General features: G+C 41.3%; 1 protein-coding gene across 1 annotated transcript in view; it reads right to left on the bottom strand.

Moving 5' to 3' along the window:
* GAN (gigaxonin) overlaps positions 1 to 24,369 on the bottom strand; it is a 31,099-nt gene extending 6,730 nt beyond the window's left edge. Inside the window, exons 1-7 of the mRNA XM_083753505.1 lie at positions 20,845 to 24,369; positions 5,952 to 6,066; positions 4,218 to 4,568; positions 3,290 to 3,507; positions 1,844 to 1,965; positions 374 to 486; positions 41 to 190 (exon numbers count right to left, since the gene is read on the bottom strand). Of these exons, the coding sequence (XP_083609631.1) occupies positions 41 to 190; positions 374 to 486; positions 1,844 to 1,965; positions 3,290 to 3,507; positions 4,218 to 4,568; positions 5,952 to 6,066; positions 20,845 to 21,020 (1,245 nt within the window). The 5' untranslated portion in view covers positions 21,021 to 24,369. The remainder of the gene's footprint in view (positions 1 to 40; positions 191 to 373; positions 487 to 1,843; positions 1,966 to 3,289; positions 3,508 to 4,217; positions 4,569 to 5,951; positions 6,067 to 20,844) is intronic.

Genomic DNA, 24,369 nt, shown 5'->3' with positions numbered 1-24,369 from the left:
CAGTTTGAAAAATAGCATCCTGTTTTTGCTTAGTTCCTACCTTCCTAATCATTGTCAAGTCCGGTTGCTTCGTCCAAGTCCTATTATAAATGTCATAGGACTCCATAGAGATGAGTTCCCGTTCTCCATCCTCGCCTCCCAGAACATATAGCACTCCATCAATCTCTACCAAGCCAAAGTTGTGCCGTGCCTATTGGAAATAAGTAGAGTCGCATTTATTAAATTCACTTACAAAAGAAACTGAAGAATTTAACAGAAATAACTATCCTAGTTTTTGTTAACCAACATAAATGGATATCCAAAGATCTGATCAGAACAAAACTGCAGAAATTGGGGTGGGTGGGGACGACGGCTAACAAAAAGGCAGACTTGCCTCGTTCATTGGTGGTAAAGAACTCCATGAATTGGTATCTGGATCATACTTTTCTCCAGAGTTTAAAGTGGCTTTATCTTCATCTTGACCTCCAAGTACAAACAGGAACCCTTCTGAAAAACAGACGACAAAATGATTTGGAAATGCAAGTTGCACTGGTGGCACATCTAGCTGGTATTCATGAGAACTAGGAGCCTAGCTGGATCAGACCAGAGGTCTATCACCCACAGATGCCCACAAGCAGGACATGGAAGGCCACAGCCCTCTTCCGTGGTTGCTTCCCACCAATGGATATTCATACTGCCTTGGAACATAGAGGTTCCAGGAAGCCATAATCACAAATGACCATCATGATCTTTTATCAGGTATCCAGAATTAGGGCAGTTACAGGTCCAAATCAGTGTTGAGATTTCTTTCTTTTTGCTGCTTAGTCTTTATACCTTGTAATATATGTATTGCAACAGGTGAAAGATGGCTTGATGTTTTATTTATTCTAGAACACTAGTTTGTGGAAATTATATTCCAATGAACGTATAAAAATAAAAATGTTATACTGGGAACAGTTTTATTCTTTCATTTAGGAGATAACACAGAGCAAGATTCCAGTTGTTTTAAAGCAGAACGTTCTTGTAAGAACATGTTTAACAAGTTTCTACTAGATACCGAACAGTAGTTCAAAGCTTATAAGAATACTTCAAAGCCATGAGTTTTGATACCAGTTTTAAACTGATTAAATTCTTTCTTACAAAATCTATTGATGCTTGAATATGTGATGCAACACAGAAAGTCTGGAATGAGTGTAGTTTTCTTATTGCCAAGTTTGTCGAATTTTATTTTATTTGTATACAGTATATACTATATGAGGAAGTTCCAAAGAACACATATGTTGATACACATATGTTGTGGCTGTTGTTTTGCCAATGTTATCTTTTGGTGGTGACACCTTGCTTCTCACGGAAAGTTCCCTGAGCTTTGGGGGCAGGGGAGGACAAACAACAGATGCAGGATCTACCAAATATGTTGCCAATCTTGACTCTAACTGAGTCTCCACCCTTTGGTTGACCTCCAAAATACTTGAGAACCTTCTTGAGTATTTCACAGGTTAATATTCTCCAAGGCTGTGATCAAAGAAGCAAAAGAAACAAACAAACAATATAAACAGTTAACTCATCAGTAGGCAAACTAAGGCCCGGGGGCCAGATCCAGCCCAGTCGCCTTCTAACTCCAGCCCGCGGATGGTCCAGGAATCAGTGTGTTTTTACATGAGTAGAATGTGTCCTTTTATTTAAAATGCGTCCCTGGGTTATTTGTGAGGAATAGGAATTTGTTCATACCCCCCCCAATACAGTCTGGCCCCCCACAAGATCTGAGGGACAGTGGATCGGCCCCCTGCTGAAAAAGTTTGCTGACCCCTGAGTTAACAGATTTAGCCTTGTATTCTCCTACTAAAGAAACAAATAACTTTCCTACCTGCTGAAAGCACACCATGATTTATCCTAGGTGTACTTAAAGGAGCCAGTTCTATCCATAGCTGTCTGTTAGGATCATAAAGAGGGCACATACACCTCATTACTGCTGATGGTTTCCGGGATCTGAACAGGAGAAAAAGAATAAATTAACTCAGCAACCTTGCCCCATACAGCAAATCTTGATTAGAACCCAACAATGCAGAGGAGATGGGGTTTCTACTTTGGTGTAGAAGCATCCATTCTGTTTGTATGCTTTATACTGACTTTTGTTTGAGACTTAAATCCTTTTTGTGTGTGTGGCAGGAGGGTGGCACAATAGGTCAGGCAAGTCAGGAGAAAGGCTCTAGAGCTCAGTGGTAAAGCACATAGGTTGCACGTAGATGTTGCAAGTTCAATCCTTGGCACTTCCAGGCCCGGCTGGGAATGTCTGCAGTCAGAAAACCTGGAGAACCACTGTCAGACAATATTGTGCTAGATGTTATGGCCTGGCATTTCTATTCTGCCAAGCACGTGTGTTTAGACCAGGCTTGTAGAGAGCCACTTGTCTAGTCACTTGTTTTGAGTGACAAATGCCTCTAAGCAACAAGTCACAGAAGCTGCACATTTCTTTTCTATCTTTTAGGCTACTGTACATACAAGTACAGTGAGCAGGCAGTTTTTGTAGACATGGTTGCAAGGTTATCTGGTACTCCAGCATGGTGAGATATGGGTTATGAAGTATTCCTATAGAAATAAAACGTGATTTGTTCCCTCTTAGTGTTTTGAGGAGGTGGTTTTCCACAGGGCTTCACACATTGGTGACTTAGACAATAATTTGTACAAATAAATGAACTCTGAATAAGTTAGTCAGTTTCCATGTTTTTCAGCTCACATACCTCTGTCTTTGGCCAGTTTACAAGTTCTTCATGTTGAATGGATATTATAAACAATTAAATGGTGGTATGTGTAGTATGCATGTCAAAGGCACATAACCCTTTGCTTCAGAAGAAAAATGCCTGTTTCCTTGCACTGGTAACACTGCTAAAGGGCAGGATTCAAGGGATAATAGCTGTTAGCCCTGTTGCACAAACATTTGCACATTAACTTGCATAAGAGTGCACACAGCACTGTAGCGGGGAGGCTTTAGAGTAGTTTTCATGCTTCCACTTGTGCAAGAGGTGGCACAACAGAAGAACATATCTGGAATTGGTTTATTTATTTTCCTTGTGCAACACCTTGGCCCAAGCGCAAAACTACCCTTTTGGTGAACAGAAGAAACCTCCCACAAATGGAAGTGCATCTTTGGATACATCTCATAGTTATAAGGCATACAAGAAAAAATAAAGCACAATGTAGTTTTGCAGCTTAATCTCAAATATAACCAACAATAGGACACTTACTCGAGTATCATCCCTCTCCAACCCCCATCCACTTCTGAGATCTGAAATAGCATGCCTGAGCCACTTACACTCTTTCTTCACCACCAACAGTGACAATGCACTCTGAGTATCCTCTGGGTTTAAAAGATGCTAGCATTGCCTCCCCCTGCTGTGGCGGAGTGAGTGGAATGTTGCTACATTCTTTGACAATCTCCCGTACCAGTGGGTCATTCATCATTTGCTCACGCAAGTAGGTAGCATCTAGCCCAGATACCCACACAGCTGACATTACATCCTTCATGTGAACCTGAAGAGGCAGAAAGATATTTCAGTCAAACAAACAAGCTGAATCATAAAACAGTCACAGGAGCATATGGCTTTATGGAAAGCTTATTTCTCAGAATCCCTGCTTATACAACACCAGGATATACTGACTTGGAAGAGGAAGCACTGACATGAAAAATGCTACAGCATATGCATTATTTTGGTAATATGAAGGGCTGTCTCTATTTTGGAATTCTGCAGAAGTACATAATATGGCACTAGGTGCACAAATCAGCTTCCTTTAATCTAATTTTTCATTTTAAAACAAGTTCATAGTCCTTATGGCTGAGAAAATAGGCTAGAAAGTGAGTGAAGAATACCTTCCTACATCTCAGAATCCCAAGGGGCAGCTGAATAGTTGGGGCAGGACAGGAGTCCACTATGCAGCAACTTGCTCCTCTCTATGACTAGGCATTGCTAGAATTATACAAATTAGTAAAATGTAGAATGAATTAAGGAAATTAATGTAAACAAAACATGTAAAGTTCTTTGGCCAGATTTTTCTCTATATGCTGCAGAATTCAGCTTTTCTTGGTGCAGAATGTCTGGGTACAGACAGAATGATGCTGGTAACATCAGTAGTCTACAATATGGACCCAAATCCCACAATGCATTGCAATTTGAAGCACCCAAGTACAATGAAGTGCTGATTATTTTTTCTGAAGCAGCATTACGTAACTTCAAATTCTGTACCTTTCTTAACTCAGGGTCATGGGAGATCCATCTAATAACTGCTTCAAAAACATGTCTTTCATTCCCAACATTCAGCTTCTCCAAGGACAGCACTTCTTTTGCTTTCTGAGGACTCAGTTCCAGAAACTCCTCCGTACTGCTCACATCCCGGAAGTGTGTTTCCAGATATTCGGAGGCAAGATAATGAACATGACGCAGACAATAGTGTAGTGCAAAGTCCCGGATTCCAATACAGTTCTCAGCAGCAATGCAACCTTCCAGAAACTCACAGCACAGAGTTTTTAGGTCTGTAAGCAGCAATAAATCAGCAGCCTGCACAACGTCCTGGATGGTGTCTTCACTTAGCTTGATCTGCAAAAGGTTTATTTTGGAGGAGAAGAAATTACAACTAGTTCAGTTTCAAGTATGAAAGTGCAGGACTAGTGTCCATTACTGCAACTAACTGTCTTCCCCCTTCGTAGCTTGGTGGAGTTTTGCCTCTACTTTAGTGAGAAGGTAACAGCACAGCACTGGAGAGGGAAGTAGAAGTGTATGCTGTACTTATGCCATAGGCCTTCTTTCCTCCACCTCCAGTATACTGCCTGTGTCACTTGTCACACATTTACACATTGATCATCTCTGATATAAAGTGACTCCTGGAGTCAGAGGTAGGATGACTTCAGTATGATACTGGAATTTGCTTGCTGCAATATGTGGAGAGAGCCACTTGCTTACATGACTTTAAGACGGGGATCAGAAATGTTCATGGAGGATATGTCTGTGAAAAGACACTAGCCATGACACCTAAACGAAACCTGCAGGTTGATAGGTGGTATAGTATAGTCATGGGGGAAGAAACATTGGGAGGCATTTGCATTCACACCCAGGATTTGGACTTCCTAAAAGCTTCTAGCTAGCCACTACGAGAAACAAGATGTTACACTAGTTGGACCCATGGTCTCATCCAGCAGTCTTCTTGTGCTTTTACTGTATGTAAGATCATGTTCACAATCTCTCAACTGTTAAACCAAAGCAATGTGCCCTCTTGATAAATAACGTAAGGATCAGACCAGCTTCCACCTCATTTAGCAAACTTTGCAAGAATCTCAGCAAACAACAGGGATGAGATAGTCCATGGGAAACTGGTCTGCAATCCACTACTTCAGGAGTATGGAACTTCTGGCCTGTGGACCAAATTAGGCCTGACGATTTGGTTAACAATTTGGCCTGCAAGGCTATTTTCCCCAAACAACACCCACCATATTTGACATTAGGTATGGTGCAGGGAGAGAGGCAGATGCAGAGGAACCACCAGGAGCCTTGAAGGGTTCTCCTAATTGCAAGTGAGGCTTGTTGTCAATGTGGCTGATTGGCAGTGAAAGCAAACCCCATGGGATTGGCTGTGTTATTTGCACTTAGGAACTTTGTAGCACAGATCGTCTCTGCCCAAAGCAGGGCTTGTTATTAGCACTGATCTGCTGAATGGAGTTTACAGGAAGCCCCACTGGTATCAGCAAACACCAAAGCTTGGACTGAAGCTGGCAGTATAAAGGAACTCTTTCTGTTAGAGCAGCTCAAGCTGCACTTGCATGAGAATTTTTTTTTACTTTGGCTGGGATCTGACCAGCCACTCAGATAATACATCCTGCCTCAATCTACTTTCTGCCCATTCTATTCAAAGGGTTTTTTGAAGGTGTAGATTATGACTAGAACTGACATACAGAGATATGTAGGAATAACCTTGGAAACACAAACCTGACCACTGAAGATGTAGTCCAAAATCTCTTTCATAATATCAACAGATATCCCTTCAAGTTCAATTTTATATGTGGAGCCATCATCCTTTGGAGGATTATAGTTCAGCTTTGTTCTGAAATCAGAAAACATAGCTGTTTTTACAAAATGATTAGAACAAGACATAAACAAAGGAAGGTCACATACAAAAATTTCTCAGCTTTCAGAATAGGTTTTTCAATTACATATGAACACACACTAAACAGAGGTACTAAGAAAAGGAGAAAAAGCAGCTGTTTAAGTCTGTAGTATCACTTAATGGTATCAGCCTGTGGATGTTTAGTGCACAGCATAAAATTCTTTCATGCCAGCTGTTAAATATAGGAAGTTAACTCTGTTTTCTTAACAGGAATTTTGATCAACACATTATTTCTTATTTGCTATGCATACACTCCCTAAATCTGCTCAGTTCATAGCACAGGATTTGTACAGAATTATTTCAAGTGATAAAAAGATAAAGTTTTCCAAATCCAATCAGATATAAACCTAAGGTTGCAAAACAATTCACACATTTCCTGGGAAACAACGTTCATTAATGACCACACACTAATCTGGATGCCTAAGGGAGACCACACTTTGCCAGCCACAACGAAAGGCCTGGAATAGGGAAATGCATAAGTTGTACTGGAGCAGATATAAGGGATAGCCAGAACAAGAATATAACATACTTAGCAATGCCTGCATTGAATAGTCTTGATATATGCTATAATGAGAAATTATTATCCATCCATTAGGGGCATGTGAAGCCTTAGGTCTGTGAGCTGCTGGCTGCAACTGGGGGTGGGGGATTGTGAATCAGTTGGTCCTTAATTTGATCCAGCAAATCAATGCTCATTCCCACATGTCCTTTTTGATCTGGAGACACCATTCATTCACACATTTTATTACATTCATATCTCACCTCTCTTCCATGTAACTCAAGGTGCATATGTGTTGTCTCACTATGTGGTAGGATAGGCTGAGAGGCAGTGACAGGCTCAAGGTCACGCAGTGAGCTTCAAGGCTGAGTGGCGGTTACAACCCCAGTCTCCCAGGTTTCAGTCCAATACTGTCTCTCAGTCATATTGCAAGTTCCATCTTATCACAATGTGTAATCTCAGACAGCTAATGGCAGGGCCTTTGAGGTTTTATGCCAACAGGCCTCAGCAGTAATGAAGTAATCATCTCTGAGCTTTCAATGGCAACTGAAAACAGCTCAGAAAAACAAAATGGGAAGGAGAAAGAAATACACAGCAGGAAGAGTTTTCCCCTAATTTATTCTCATTTCATTTCTTTTAGGAGTAAAACTGAATTGAAGGTTTCCAGATTTAAACAATAGGCTAGGTTGCCTACTGGCCAGTAGATCAACTCACAAGTAATGACCTGCATTCCATTTCAAGCAGAAAGCTTATAGAGGGCATGGTTACAAAGTTAAATACGTGCAATCATTTTGCTGAAAGTTTAACAAGTCTTATTCATCATCAAAATTACCTTTAATATTTAACCTTAAGTGTTTGTATATAACACGAAGTGGGATTTGCATAACACGGAGCTACAGGTGGTCTGTGAAGTGTCTTTAGGCATCTCTCTCTTTAGCTATCTCTCTGTGCGTATGCATATAGGAAGAATAAGCTATATACTTCTGAAATTACATCTCCTCATTAAGGAAAGATCAGCTACCAGGCAGGATATCAAAACACAAAGTAAAAATGTTAGTAATATCAGATATACAAATCTATTACAAATCACTCAAGTAAACACTGACTGAGTCAGCAGAATGCTATTGCTTAAGGTTGAACAAAAGAATGGTAACTTTTTCAGTAAACACATTACACAGGCATAAATAGGACCTGGAATGAAGATCTCATGCCTATATTCAAAGGCAGCATTAGCCACTTTTGGAAACACTTCAGGGTCTGTTTAGGTGTTGCAATTTAAAGAGAAGTCTCGGTTTGATTTGCGTCTCAGGCACACATACACCCAACTCCTTTACCACAGGGAAGAGGTAATTAACAATCCTGCTCTGTATCATGTGTTATCCTACTAATGACAAAGTTCAGGGCCCAACTACACTTGATGACAGAAGATACACGGCTTTAAATGACAACCTGCCTCAATTATATGTAAAACAATGGGCAGGTATGGAATAGAAACCACAAAAGGAACACAAAGATTGAGGTGCTAAACTTTCTCTACTTATGCCACTTTTACCTCGCCTTCCGTCTACTGTCCAAGGTCTCCCCCCAAAAAAACCCCTAAGAATACAGGAAATTATCCAAGTCTGGAGAAAATCACCTTGAGGGGGCTGAAGGAGGGGTGTGAATAGCACTCTGTGCCAATGTTAGCCTTTTGCACTTTATATCTCATCCCCTCAGTTATTATGGGAGCAGATCCACATTAACACACACAGATCCAAAGCCACCAGGTGCCCTTTGCTGCAAGTCAATGTAAATGACTACAGATTTCTCTACTGCTGAAGTCTATATGGGTAGCTTTTGGTATCAACTGACGGCACCAAGACACAGTTAGGTTAACTTATTTCTATGAAGATTTGTGATCCGCCAGAAAACATCCCCATGTTAGTCCTAATGAAGTATTGCTTAATTGTATTATATAAAAGATGACAAGCCATCATTATTGTTTTTATACCTGTAATGCTTCCTTGCTGTAAATTCTGCCTTTGGCTCATGAAAATGTTTCAGGGAGTATTATATTCCACATCAACATGATGCAGCACTTTAAGGTTAAACCCCTTCCCAATAAAGATTTGTTCAACAAATTAACAAGGATTTCTGTCTCCCCTCACCTTCTGTTCCAGGCCACACCCTAGCCTTTTGGCAGTGCACATTAAAGATATCAACTTTCACCACACCCTGCTCTGAGTGGCAATTTTCCAAAAATTTTGCTTACGTACTTGTTTTCAGGTGCTCTGTACATGATGAGCAACCTCAGAACTCAAAGGAAATAAAAATAAATCCTTGCAGCATCTCTGTATAAAAACCAGGGTACTTGTCTCTGCACTCAGCTGGTGAGGCCTTCCTGGCAATGCCATGTGTTCAGTATGGTGTCACCAGAATTATGGAATTTATCTTTTTTCCTCCCCACTTGGCCCTTTCCAAGCTGAATTATTGTTTTAGTTTGCAGTTGATAACATCTATGATGGATTTTTATTATGTTTTGTCATTCTGCTTCATTATTGATTATATTTTATGTATTTTTGTATACTCTTGTTCATTGCTTAGTTTATACTAAACAGCTTACAAATTCTTAAAATAAGGAATAAAAAAATTGGTTTTCAACTGGTGAAAAGTCAGCTTTTTAATCTTTCAGAATTTGTGAAGTCAAACAAGGTACTGTATTATAAAGTTTGCAATTTGTAGCATTTAATAGGCCAAAGGCAAGCTAATGATGACATAGCTGGTCATGTCTCAATATCTCAATTACAATGTTGCAAAACTAAGAGCTGGCACTGCCTGGACTAGTAGCAGAGTTTAGCAACATAGCCTTTAAAAAAAATGTTTGTATTAAAGGATTTCCATAGTTAACAAGGGTACATGCAATGTTTCCGTTTTCAATTCACAGAGTCCTTTCTACAGGTCAGTTACAGTTAGTGTGAGACACTGCTGTCATACACATTGTGAGGTTGTGGGGGGAAATAATCGGAGGGGGGAGAAAAAAGGAGGGGATAAACGTTCATTCTTTTGCTTAGTATACGTGCAGTTTTTGTGTCAGCATTGTGAAGATAAGTCCTTCATTTGTCTGTTTGTTTCTTTGAAGGCGGTGCGAGAGACTGGAGAATCCACAGCTTAGTTGGTTGCATTTAGTCAATTGCAGTGGGTTTTGTTTGTTTGACCTATGCCAGGGTGAGAAGGCTGATTACCGAAGAATTGATGCTTTTGAATTATGGTGCTGGAGGAGACTCTTGAGAGTCCCATGGACTGAAAGAAGATCAAACCTATCCATTCTTAAGGAAATCAGTCCTGAGTGCTCACTGGAAGGACAGATCCTGTAACTGAGGCTCCAATACTTACTAAACAACAACAACATACCAGGGTGAAGGCATCCTCTTTTGTTTGTCCCCTGGTTAGCTTCAATTTGTTGGTTAGCTTTCCTAATAGGGTTGTTTCCCATACAATTTGGTACCAGTGGTCCATGTTTACTCCTAACAGGTGTCTAGTTATGACACTCCTAGCTGCTGAGAGTAAGTGGCCTATGAGCTCTTTGTCATCTGAGTGTGCATTGTTGTCTTGGAAAATGTTTAAAAGGGCAGTTCTGGAGTTGCTTCTAGTACCTGCTTTGTTATTTTACAGGTTTCTTGAAGGACTGATGTTCCAAAGGGTTGAATTTGGGGGCATTCCCAACACATGTGGAGGTATGTTCCTGTGGTGGTACAATCTCTCCAGCATATAGCTGAAGTTCCTGCATGTATCAGTGACAGCTTCCCAGATATTAGGTACTATTTATAAATTAGTTTCAAACTGAGTTCCCTTCTTTTGGATGAGATGGACTTAAAAGGGTAGTTTAGACCACAGTTTGGGTAGGGTTTATTTAATAACTTATAGGATGCTCCCATTGGTCTTTGATTGTGTTGAGGAACTTTGTAGAATCTTGGAGTAGTTTTTTGTACATTGTGGACACCATCCACTTGCTGTGCCCCTCTGCTGTCAGGAGGAGTTTTTCAAAGGTGGTGAGGGGTCTAGTGCCTGTTGCTTTGATTGCTGGGCTATTTAAGGAGGTGTGTAGTTGGTGTTGGTTCAACCAGGGTATTTGGGTGTCCCCTAGTTTATCTTGTATTTCTTGTGCTGGTATGGGTTTGTCATTTCTGTAGAAGTCTGTTAGGCGGTGTAAGCCATTGGCTTGCCATGTTTTTGTTGGGAGGCTTTGGGCTGCATGGTGGAAGTGTGGGTGGTGGGTAGACCTGGACAATGTATCAATACATTGTCCAGGACCAGTTTGAGGGCCAGAGTATGATGCCAACTTCACCTGGCAGCATATCATGGGTGAGACTTGCTTGCGCCTTACCTTCCTCCACCTGCTTCCTACCTCTGCAAATTGGGTGTTGGCGGCAGAGAGAACTGCAGCAGTTTCACCCAGCGCCCCATGGGGCCGGGGAAATCCTCGGTTGTTCCACCTTCCATGTGTTGGGTGCTGGCAGTGGAGGGAGGAGGCTGCCAAACTGAACAGGTATGGTCAGCACCCCACATGAATGTCCACCCTGCAACATTCATCTAACCCCAGAATCCCTTGCCATGGAGCCCCCTGCATATTGCAGACACTAAAGGTATGAACTTGGAAAACCTGTTGTGTTCACAGCATGAAAATATGGTTATAGCAAATTAGGATAAGAGCAACAGAGAATTTCAATCAAGGCCAAGGGGTACATTCAGTGCAGCTAATGCACTTTCAATGTCATAAGAAAATGGGACTAGGAATTCTGCACAATTAAATGTACAACAAACACAAGACCTGCTTTTCTAGCAGGGCAGGATAAAACAAGAGAGATCAGCTACCACCTTCCTAAGCTGACATTCCTTCAATTTGTATGCTGTAATTTCAGGGTCCACCCTGGACATTTTTCACAACTGAAACTGTATATATTACATGCAGGTCTCCCTTTCTGAACACAATGAAATTCCCAGGAAATCATTCATTAGGCGAGTGTTCACATAACGAGCTGACAATTTCCATTATTTCCTGTGGGAACATTTCTAATCTGTTATTTGTCCAATCTCCCCCTCTTTCATGGTTTCTTTCTGAAATGGCTGCACTGACCAGCAAGGAACAAAAGTTTATGTTCAAAAGTAATCCTGAACAAATGTTCTTAGCTATCACACCAACTTTTAAAGGATAAATATGGGGAGATATGTTTATCTTTCAGATATTAATGCAAATTTGGATAACTAGCTCAAATAAAAAGGGTCTGTGTTCATTAAACAAACGGCTACACAAAACCTCTGATCTATTAAGTTTTTTTTTAAGTAAACATGATATTTGGGAGTTTAAACTGCAACAGCCTACAAATCACATTAAAAAAACCAAAATACAACCTAGTATGCCAAGATGTAACAGAAATGGTAATTCCACATATAAAGGCAGAAGGGAATGTGCTAACCCATGTTGCCTAACACTTCCATTAGCCAAAAACACTCAAAGTAACAGCACGACTACCATTATTACTCACCCAGTTATGTTCTTACATAATATCCAGAACTGAATTTAAATCTCACTCAGTCATTAAAATTAGGAGCCAAGTGATGCACACCACCAAATTTATGCAATGACTAAGGAGCTTTAGTCATCTGTCTTCTCACAAGCTTCAATAAAAACCAATCAAAATGCTATAAAAATCAGACAATGCCAAGCAGAAAGAAGAAAGAAGTCTGAGACAGAATAGGCAGGCCCACACCCTCTTTCAGCCACAGCAGATAGCAACAACTTTAGATCTATTTATGGTTCTTTTATGTTAGTAGTTTTTAACCAAGTCTTCTAGGAAGACATTTGTACATCAGAAATAATAAGTTTACAGCACAATTACTCAAGAATCATTTGAGCCTTTTGGGCTAACAACAGGACAAAAACATTACATTAAGATGTAGAAATATTAAAACTATATTTAGAATTTAGAATTGTAATCCAAACAGTCTTACGATAAATCAGTGGGAACCCATGTTACTCTGCTCTACAGACCCACACCTAACAGAAATAGGCCAAGTAAAAAGAAAAGAAAAAAAATTGAAAGTCACCCACCCACCCCTCAGACAAGGCTCTCTATGGATATGCTAATATGCCAACTCACTGGCACACTCAGTGTATCCAAGTCATATCAAACATATTTCCATTTTCTCAGAATACTTGAAACACTGATTTAATATATGGCTAGATGTCTTATAAAATGAAAGAGAATGATTCTTATTATATCTTGGCTATCTGAATAGTTTACACAAGATAAAAATAGCTTGAATTGTATTCTACTTGCCAACCACTAAACTCATACCTGCCCCTTTAGGGTGTATGGCAATACAGTAGTACCTCGGGTTACATACACTTCAGGTTACAGACTCTGCTAACCCAGAAATAGTACCTCGGGTTAAGAACTTTGCTTCAGGATGAGAACAGAAATCGCACAGCAGCGGCGCAGCGGCAGTGGGAGGCCCCATTAGCTAAAGTGGTGCTTCAGGTTAAGAACAGTTTCAGGTTAAGAAAAGACCTCCAGAACAAATTAAGTACTTAACCCGAGGTACCACTGTACTAATAATTAGCATCTGTATAGCACATTAGAATGTTCAAAGCACTCTACACACATTAGTTTCTTATAATTTTTACCACCCAGGGTGGCCCATTCTGTTTTGCCGCCTGAGAAAAAAGGGAAAGATGCCCCCCACTCCGCCGAAGACTTGCTTACTGGTGTCACACAGCTGTGGCTTCTGGCAAGAATCATGGAACTCTTGTGAGATCTCATTGGAAGCCACCACTGCAGCTGCACAACCCTAGCAGAGGTGGGAGGGACACCACCCCACAGGATTCTGCTGCCCAATGCAATTGCTTCAGTCTGCTTCATGGGCAGGCCAGCCCTATTACCACTACACAACAAAAGGCTGGCTAGCATTATTACAGTGGTACCTCGGGTTAAGTACTATTTCTGGGTCAGCGGAGTCTGTAACCTGAAGCGTATGTAACCCGAGGTACCACTGTATTCTCATATTGAAGATAGGGAGCAGAGGTCATGGGAGAGTGAATTTGTGGTAGAGATGAAACTAGAACCTGGGACTTACTCACTGGCTGTGTTTGTACCTTCACACTAAGCCAAACCATGGAGTAGTACAAACATGCTCATTCTGGAAAAGGAGATCACATTTGTTTTACCCCTCCCTGGGCTTTTTAGGCCAGCATAACACAACAACTAAGCCTAAGTATTGTCTGAACCCAGGATCATGATGATGAACTCTCCTTCTTAACCATCATCTGTAGCCAAGATTTGTTCTATGGTTAAGCAGGAGAGAAAACCCACAGCTTTGGACAGCACACTAAAGCCAAATTTTGGGCTTAGCTGTTGTCTTGTGCTGACCTAGAGTCAGACTCCAGGGAGGAACAACGCTGGTGTGAGCTCCTCTCCGGGAGCCAACACATTAGCACAGTCATGGTAAGTCAAATTCTTTCTTACTGTAACATATGAACCAGGACAGTTATTTTGGGTTGGATGATATGGTCATATTATCTTGGATACAAAGGGAGGCTGTTATAGCCATAAAAAAAACACCCTTAATGGTTGCTTACTCAATCTAGATCCAGCATTAATCCACAGGTGACTAATCCATACATCATTTTGCTGACTATTCCAAGTCATTCACAGGTTCACATACTTCTCTACAAGACTGTGAGCTACATCAACCTTTCCCTTTGTTTTTTTCAAAAACAGTAACAAACACACATTCCAAAGTTCACAGATCTTGGGATGAAGAGAAGGTGTTCTTTTAAAAAGTCATTGCCAGTTGTTCTTGATTCTCTTTTGACTCACTTCCGTTTCTGAATCAAAAATTTAAATGTAAACAAATCCAAGGTTGGAGTAAATTCAGGGGTGTTGCCCAGGATGCCTAACAGTATAAACAAGTGCTTCAATTAAAAATGATAATGTCTTATTACTGCTGTTGTTATTATTATTAATAATAATTTATTTATACCCAGCCTTTTCCCTGATGGGACTCAAGGCATCTTACAAATAACAACAAGAATTGCCATGAACATAGAAAACCAATCACTGAAACAGTTAAACGTTAATAGAATTAAAACTATATACATATATAGAATCTGTTTAAAACATACAAATAATTACAATAAAAGCAGCATGGCACCAGCCCTTTCATTAAAAGCAGTAAATTCTTCCCAGCTGAATTTAAAAACTGTTGTTCTGCATCTTTTACCAGCATCTTTGCAAACCTAGCCATTACAGTATCATAAGTACAGACATATCTCTGGCAAGTCCTTATAAATTTCTAGCAACTGTGCAGCTGGGATTTGTTCTCAGGCAATTTTAATTCTCATTCTTGTCCCCTTGCTTCAGGCAACAGGCTTTTTGTCTGGTTCTGGTCTCTCCCTTTCTTAATTAGACATGTGGGCTGACATTCATTTTTCATCCATCAGCATTTCCATTTCCCCATTATGTCTAGGGGCACATTACATATACTTTAGCAAAATGCCCTATTATAAAACATATCTTCAGGAGGAAGAGTTTCCTTACACAGAATCCTGATGCATTAATAGGAAACCCTGGTTTTGGTTTCAAATATGCATAATGGATTTCACTGCAAAAATACCCTCTGAATTATGCACAGTTATATTTATTAAACCAGCTGTACCAGAATACAATAACCATCTAAATAAACCCCTTCCTTATAATTTAGTAACATCTATAAAACACTATTTTTTATAATCTATTCAGAAATCTTATTTATGAAATGGGAAAACAAAACTCTGAACTAACTTGAAAATGCAGAGGTTTTCTCCTAGCCTGGGTCCTTTGCAGATAGAATCATAGAACTGTAGAGCCGGAATGGACCTTGAGGGTCATCTAGTCCAACCCCTGCAATGCAGGAACCTCAACTAACACATCCATGACAGATGGCAATCCAACCTCTGCTTAAAAACCTCCAGGGAAGGAGAGACTACAAGCTTCCAAAGGAGTCTGTTCCTGAGTGCACTCAAGATGCATTGAGCCTTTAAAGGACATTGTAAATATAAATGATGTACAGTAAAGTGAAACTTAAAATAAATAAAATAAATCATATGCTGTATTTCTGTTAGCCACAAACAATTAAGGAATAGGTCCTCTGCTAGGCCAAAATACTATTTACTGTTCAATGAAATTTGCTTTAGTTTAGCTACTTTCCATTTTTACAGCAGGTCAAATTACATGTTATGGTAAGCACCTATTTTTAGAAAAAGTAGCTACACAGGTCCTAGATCTGGGCTGGAACTGTAGCCCATGATAAGGGGTTAATCCTTTCCTCTCACACCATTTCCATCTGAAAATCCCAGCCCAGCCCCACTGCCACAGGCAGCAGAAATCACCTTCAGGAGAAGTAGCAGAGGTGAATGGTTTTGTAAAGGTGTGGCACTGAGGGGAACAGGGTTGAAAGCTCTTCTTTGCATTCCTGATTAGGTTCCCCAACAGTTTCTTTTCTTAAAACTACTGGCAGTGATAAAAACAATTAAAAATGTACACCTAGCATCATCTAACATGCAGTTTGACTAAAAATATGCACTTTTGTTCCCTTTCCAGATACCATTCAAAATTTTAAAAAACAAACCCTATGCATTAAAAAACACTTGCACACTCCTGAACTCATAATGACTGATTCAATGAAAAAGATCTTATCTTGTCCTTCTCAAATTCTCTGGAACAAATGTGGATACAAATGCTTACAACCATCTACAAATATTTTATTTGTTGTTCCTATTATTGTCCCTAAAACTATTGTGTGTGTTGTGACAATAAAAAAAAAAATACAGAACTCTTTATTTCACTAGGCATCAATACTTTAGCTCACTAAGGCTAAAGCTGAACAAGTCCCACTAGATAAACTAACTTTTCATGTTTCTGAGCCAGTTGTTCATGTTTTCTGGACCAATACAGATTACAGTGATACTTCTGGTTACGAACTTAATTCGTTCTGGAGTCCGTTCTTAACCCGAAACTGTTCTTAACCCAAGGCACGCTTTTGCTAATGGGGCTTCCCGTTGCCGCCGCACCACTGATGCGCAATTTCTGTTCTCATCATGGGGCCTAGTGCTCAACCCAAGGTACTACTTCCGGATCAGCGGACTTTGTAACCCGAAGCATTTGTAACCCGAGGTACCACTGTATAGAGACATGTTTTTATATATTGTTATAATTCATTATCGGATTATTTCTATCTGATGCTAAAAATACTGTCAATTAAAAGGCATAATGTTTTTGATTTCTCCAGTGAACTCAAACTACATGCTACCACAGTGGTTAAGGATTAGCAACTGAGGCTTTAGAAGACACCCAAATACTGTTTAATACTAGTTGCATACTAGTGCATTTAAAACGCAGCAAGGTTGTTTCCTCCTGCTTAATTTCAAGTCTCACTGACATGCTGCTGTACACACCAGAGAGGGGGCAGGATGTCTTCACCTAGTGCGTGTTACCCATTTATTTCTCCATGCCTGCAACACGCACCCCAACCTCCTATTCATGAAGCTGTCATCTGTGCATGCACAATGGCTGTCTCAAATGTACACACCTCTGTTTAACAGCTGGTTTGAGTGGAAATGCACCAAAAAGGAGTATTTCTCAAGAATCTACAAAACAGATATGGATTGTGACTGATGTCATATGTACACAGCTTTAAACACTGGCAGTAGGAATGCACTAGAGGCAGAATTATCGGTAATGTGCACATGGCCTCAGTATCTAGGCTGCATATTCATTGGCAATCAGCATAACATAACATCAAATGTGTTGACAACAAATCTAAATAATTTTAAAGCAAGCTTCTTCTTTTTCTACACTTAAACCAATAAAGGAGGATAGTAACTGCCCTATAAGCTGCCAGAACCATAAACTATGTGATGAAATGTCAGTTGTCAAACTACCAATATTTAACAAAGCTTATTTGTCATAACACTTCAAAAAGATGCAAAGTGGCTTCAATGCAAATTATGCAAAGAGTGATGATTAAATATCCAGCATGCATTTGATCTGAAACTACTTATCAAAGTAGGGAGAGCAGAGAACAATCTAATGCTGAAAATGTTGTGGACAGGCCTTTCCTGCTCGGTCAGGCAGCTGAAGATGATGAGCTTATTTGTTAGTTCATCACAAGAAGGAAATAACAAAGCACCACACTCTCTCTCTAAGGGTGTCACTGTATTGTGTAAACACCAAGTTGCATATTATAATGAAGGATATCATTTAAAAGTTAAAATGTCCAGTCAGCTTTTAGACAGGTGTGTGTTGTTTTATTTAAAGCATATTTAAATCATATATTTAAAATGAAGCACAGGAAGTACATAGTTAACATTATAAAGACAGCAACTTTAGCCTTATGCATAAGTAGTGCATTTGCAAGATATATGTAACAAATTGTGAAACTCCCATCTCTACTATTTATTGTCAGTCTTAATAATGTCAGTTCTATATACATGAAAGAACTTTTTAGCACACAAAGCATGAATCCCCCCAGGTGGCTGCCTTTCAGTTAGTTGCTAACCAATAATTTCAAAACCACCGCTCACCATGAAAACTGTCATTTTTTATTTTTGCAAGAATCTGTTTATCACATCAAACATGGATTGATGACAGTGATGTCAATAAGTAATGTTGCTAAACAAAGAAATTATACTTCCTGTATTCCTTTCTAACGAAAGGAAGCATAAGTGGCTTGGGGAGCATGAATTTGGCAATAACCTGACTATGGCAAGCACTCACCCCCAGAAGCTACACACCTGTGGAATTGGTCCAAGTCTAGGCTTCTGCCTCCCTTTCTGAATCATAAAGCACAGCTACATGCTTTCTCCTGTTTACAGCACAATGAGATTAATGCGCTTTAAAGTAGCTCAGAAATTTTTAAAGGGCATGCAATACAAGATGGGGTCAAAATGACAGCGCTGAGCTATACAACTCTGTGAGTCTGTGTATGGACCTAGTTGGTGTTTTATTAAAACAGTCAGGACTTTGTCTGCACTTTTTAATCTATTCTCTTTCTATTGTTGAGGAAATGTGTGGATAAGAGGAAAACAGCAGGCCAGGGCAGGGCTGGAGAGAGAAAATGAGAAAAGGGAGTGAGCAGCTAGGTTGTTAGCTAACCAACTGGGTCAACAAGAAATGAGAAAACCCATGAAAGCTAACAAGAAAGATCTGAATCCATAATGTGGTGGCTAGTTAATAGGCTTGTTCCTGTTACAGACAGCTCCTTTTGCTGTTTTAATCATTCATATACTCTTATCTAGTTTCCCATAAACCATGGTCCCTGGGCATAGTATGGAGGGAGACTGAGCAGTAATTTTGCTGAAGCTAAGCAGGTCTGGGCCTGGTCAGTGTCTGGATGAGAGAGAAAATTTAGGAACTGCAGGTCTCACTTTAGTTCTTTTGCAAAGCACTGTGACTCAATGGAAGAGCATATTCAGCTTGAAACCCAATGGAGTTGGTGCCAGTCAATGTAGACAGTATTGAGCCAGATAAGCCTATGGTCTGTCTAAGGCAGCTTCCTATGTTTTACAATGGAAGGAGGTAACAACCCACGCCCCCTGTTTTCATTAATTCTTTGGCATGCAGCTGCAGCATTCATATATCAAATAAATGTTCTCTCTAATGGAACCCCAGTATTGTGGGGACTTGTAAAGGATTAACTAAGTGTACATCCCAAGATTACTAAATATGGTCTGTAAGGAGTATTAACTATCCAGAGTGGTTAAGAGAGTTAAACAAATTATTCCACGTTTTAAATGCATGCTTAAGGGAAAACAAGCCAGGAAACACTTTCTGTCTGTCATAAACAGTAGCAGTTTTTGTTTTGTTTTTTTAAAAGCTGGCAACACAGTTTCAAGAATAAGTCTTTGTTCTGTCAAAAGATATTGGGCTCAGCCATGGCACACAGCATTTAATAAGGAGTGATGGGGTTCAAACCATCTTGGGAGTCTTAGTTCTTCAACCCTGAAGATGTGTTTGTGGAGGGTTGCAATTCATCAGTATAGAGAATAATTCATCAGTGGTACCTCGGGTTACAGGCGCTTCAGGTTACAGATGCTTCAGGTTACAGACACCACTAACCCAGAAATATTACCCCGGGTTAAGAACTTTGCTTCAGGATGAGAACAGAAATCGCGTGGCGGCTAAAGTGGTACCTCAGGTTAAGAACAGTTTCAGGTTAAGAAAGGACCTCCGGAATGAATTAAGTTCTTAACCAGAGGTACCACTGTATACCAATCATATCTAAATGAGACCTCCATTTTTTCATAAGAAGTATGTTCTCGGCATACACACACACACAAAAAATTAGAGATGGCCATCACTACCATCACCTACTTTTGAATTTCCAAGGCAACTAACTGAAAGCTGTTGTCAACGGTGGTCAAGAAGCTACATGCCTCTGCAAAGCTCACAAGCAGCAACACATTTTAAGAAACCATGATGAATCCTGCTAGCAAGATCAGGACTTGCAGGTCAAGTTTCCAGAAGCCTCTGGTTGTTATGGTTGGAAATGCTGTGCTTGATAGACCCACCCTGGTTTCATCCAGCAAGGCTCTCCTGCTGTCCTTAGCAAGTATTGCCTTAAGCTACAATTGGAAGTCCTGGTCCAACAAACCAACTGTTTGATTCTTAAAACAAACAGTATTTTTTAAACAACAGGTGCTACCTGCCAGGTTCCCAGAGACATCTCACCACCTCCTGTTGCTGACAGGAGAGCAGGACCAAGGACTCCTAGGGCTCAAGTTCCTTACTGAGGATCAAACTTTCATATTTATTGTGCTTACATCCTAACCTTTTCTCCAAGGAGCTCACTGCGGCCTACATAGTTAACCTCTCCCCAAAATTTATCCTCACCACCTTGTGAGGTAGCTTCGGCTGACTGCTCCAATGTCACCCGCGGTGCTTCGCGGCCAAATGGGGATCTGGACGCGGGTCCCGCCCACCCGCCCCCAATGTTAGGCGGCCGCTCTAACCGCTACACCGCACTGCCTCGAGCCGAGCTTGCCAGCTAATTTCGAGATGGGGCTAATAACGACAACAATGACACGCGTGTGTTGCGCATGTGCAGCCAGGAAATGCTCTCCCCTCCAAACACACCCGCCTGGTGCACTCTGCACATGCTCGTGGTGTTAAGTAAGACCCAACGACGAGGCCGTGCCTCACCTGATGTAAGGGCTGGCGGCCGCCAGGATGTTGGTCTGCACGGGGATCTCCTCGCCCTCCAGCACCAGATGGGCGTCGCAGAAGCGGCCCTCCTCGCGGAAGGAGCTCAGCGCCCTCAGGAGCCGGGCCGGGTGCTGGGGGTCCGACACGGCGCTGCCCGCCGCCCCGCTCGACATCGCGGCGTCCCCAACCGGACGGAGCCCAATTCTTAGCAGCAGGAGTTAAGGGGTGGTGGTGGTCGCCGATGCCGCCGCCGCCTCCTCTTCTCCCTTCGCGCCTTTTCCTTCTCTCCTCAGGGGCCTGACTCCGCCAGGCCAAGGCGGCCTTTCTCCGCTCCTCCTCCTCCTCACGCGCCCAGCAGGCCGAAGCTGCCTCCGCGCCTCGCGTCTTCTCTCTCGCCTCAGCCGCTCTCCGGCTCCTCGCATCCGAGCCGGTCCCCCACCATACATCCCAGCCCCGGCTCCGGCCTTGACATCATATCCTCGCGCCGGCCCATCCCGGCTCCGCCTGCCGGAGAGGAGGAGCCGCCGCCGCCGGTGGGATGGAGGGGAAGGAACTGGGCAGCTGCGATTATCGCCTCCAGGCTGGACGAAACGGACGGCATATGTCATGAACACCACGCGGGATGACAGCAACAACAACAACATACGCTTTATCCTCTTTACCGGCACGCGCGCAAAGCAGGGCGGGCGCTCCGCTTATGCTCAGAGGCACCAAGGCGGCTCTCCATCTGCCTTGCGCTGAGCTTGCTCATTTAGGTTATGGGGGCGCGCGCCATAACCTATGGCCCTCCGAACGTTGCTGAATTACAATTGCCCAATTGACTAATTTAGCTTAAAAACTACTGTAAACTGTTAAAATTGTGAGTAGGGTTAGACACTTGTAGTTTGATGGTGGATTTTGGATATAATATAAATGAACATTTGGGTTATTGTAAAAGATGCAGGAGGAAATGATTAACAATAGGACCCACAAAAGGGAGGAGGGAAGTCCAGGAGATTCTATGGAATCTTGCCTTTCTGTTGTATGTTGAATATGTGATCATAAAACTGTAATTTGAAAAACCAAATGAATTATAAATATATAAATTACAAATACAATTGCCCCTGAGGCCGTGTTTGTGAGATTGATGGGAGCCCAGCAACATCCAGGGAGCCATAGGCTATTATTTATTTATTGTAGGTGTTTCTATACTGCTTAATATTCAGAATCTCTACGGGGTATAAGATTAGCCAACCATACCCAAACTCCTGATGTGTGGAGTGAGTGGAAGATACACTCTGAACATGCTCACAGCAGTAAGCAACAAATAATGTTCAGAGATTTGCAGCACAAACCTATGCATATTTACTTGTAAGTATTCCCCAGTGAACTTAATAGGATGTACTTCTAATTGTGCATAGGAGTGTGTTGTTATATGCTGAGACTATGCATGTATTCTTTGGAAGAATGCTGTTGTAAACATCAGACCTGGATTAAATGGTGCCTGGTGTCTTCAGCGCCTTCATCCATTTGCTCGACTTTATTTCAGAGTTGGATCCATGTTTTGTATGCATGATTTATCTTGTCATGTAAGACAATAATTTTTCATGCTAAAGTTATAAAAATCTGTATTGTGTTGCATAAACCACTCCATTTCATCACATGAACGGTGGTGAACATTGCCACACAAAACTCCTACTATTTCCCAGGTTAACGGTTCTGCAGACAGATTTTTTTTAACATAGAAATGAGTGCTAGTTCCATTAGATTCCACTAGATTTCCAAATGTGACTTTAGCATCATGTGAAATATAAGATAAGATAAAATGCAGAAATCGTCAGGTAAGTAAATGTTGGAAAAATGGAATAAAGTGCTGTCTGAATGCAGCCCAAGTAATTTCACAGTCAACCCATTGAAATGAATTAACAAGTTCATTCTTTTCAGTGGGTGCATTCTGCCTGGGACGTAGTTGAATACAACCCAATTATTACACTGGCCCCAACCAGAAGTTGGGCATTTAGTATTGCTGATCCCATGCTGTGGAACATGCTTCAAAGAGACATTTGGCAGACATCTCTTAAGATTTTTTATTATGTGGACAGGCCTATGCAGCCGATTAAACTTTTCTTGAGTAGCCAGTCTTTTTAATGATTGTTTTGTGCTGCTTTTATTGGTTTTAAAAATGTTTTTACAATTCTGTACACCGCCCTGATGTTTTATGAAAGGGTGGTACATATGTAAATAAAACCTGTGTTTGCATTTGGACATGTAGGCCCATACTGAAACTTGTACACATAAAGGAGGAGGGATGCAATCCTCACCCTCAGGCTCATTCCCAAACATCAAAAGCCAGGGGATATTGTTGTTGCCCAGGTGAAGTCAGAAAAGGAAGCCTTTTATTGCATTTCTAACGCCAGTGGCCTGCATGGGTGCATTGGAAGTCCAGGAAGCATTTACTACCATGGGAATGCTGTAACTCCCAGGCCTTGTACCTTGCCACATGGGCAACAATGCAGAGATTTGCAGGTTCTTAGTTCTAGTTCTGGCAGCTATCACCATAGTGCACCTAGAAGTTGATAAAAGTGCACCTATCTTTTATTTTGCTTGTAAGCTCCTTTGGAAAGGCATTTGCCCAGAAAACCAGCCTAAAAATATTAATAAAAAGAAGAATTAAATAAATGCTAAGGCTCATCCCATATCAGGGTGGGAAGTATTTTTTAGGCCAAGGGCCACATTTCATTCTGGAAAACTTTTATGGGGGTCACAAAATCTTTGTGAGGCCAGTGAAAAAAATGAGTAGAATAATTAATGTAAATTTAGCTTTGTACGGAAGACTGGTTTCTGCACACTCACCCCTCTATCTTCCACCCAAGCAAGCAAGCAAGCGCCATTATCAGAGATAGAGGACATGTTCAGCTAAATAAACACCCCAGGATGGTGAGGGGTGTAACTGGGGAGTGTGTATGACCTTGAGTAAGTCCCAAAGGCCAGATAGAGAGGCCTGCAGATTCCCCCACCTAGACCTGAGATTTCCCCACCTCTGTCCTTGATTCTGAGGCTGTGTGTTGGAGTTGACCAGCTTTTAGTATTCTAGTTCCCACCATAAAGCACAAAATTTAGTACTCTGCATCTGTCTGTAACATTACAAGAAGCAGACATTACGGGCAGGATTCGCCTAAAGAGCCCTGTGCAAAGATTTTGGCTTGTGAAATGGGGCTTTCCCCCTCTCCTTCCCTAAAACTGGCTCTGGGTGGTCAGGAAGACCCCCAGAACAGTATTTAGTGATAACGGGGGGGGGGGGGGAAGATTGCATCAGGCAAGCAGAAAAAACATTTGCCATAGCACAGCACAGAATTACACCCTACATACTCATGCATGCACACAATGCAATGATTTCCTTTGGGTGTGGGATGGGGTGCGCTGCGCTGAATATGATCTGTCTCAGTCAGCTTGGAAGAGAAAGAAATGTGGAACAACCCAATGCCTCATGCTCAATAAACTCCCAAAGCTGAGGACGCTCAAGGAACTTCACCTGTAAGAAGA

Source organism: Podarcis gaigeae (genome assembly GCF_964106915.1).
Source record: "Podarcis gaigeae genome assembly, chromosome: 8".
NCBI classification, from domain to species: Eukaryota; Metazoa; Chordata; class Lepidosauria; order Squamata; family Lacertidae; genus Podarcis; species Podarcis gaigeae.
The sequence above is the reverse complement of the archived record's forward strand: the minus strand, read 5'-3'. Positions and strand labels throughout refer to the sequence as shown.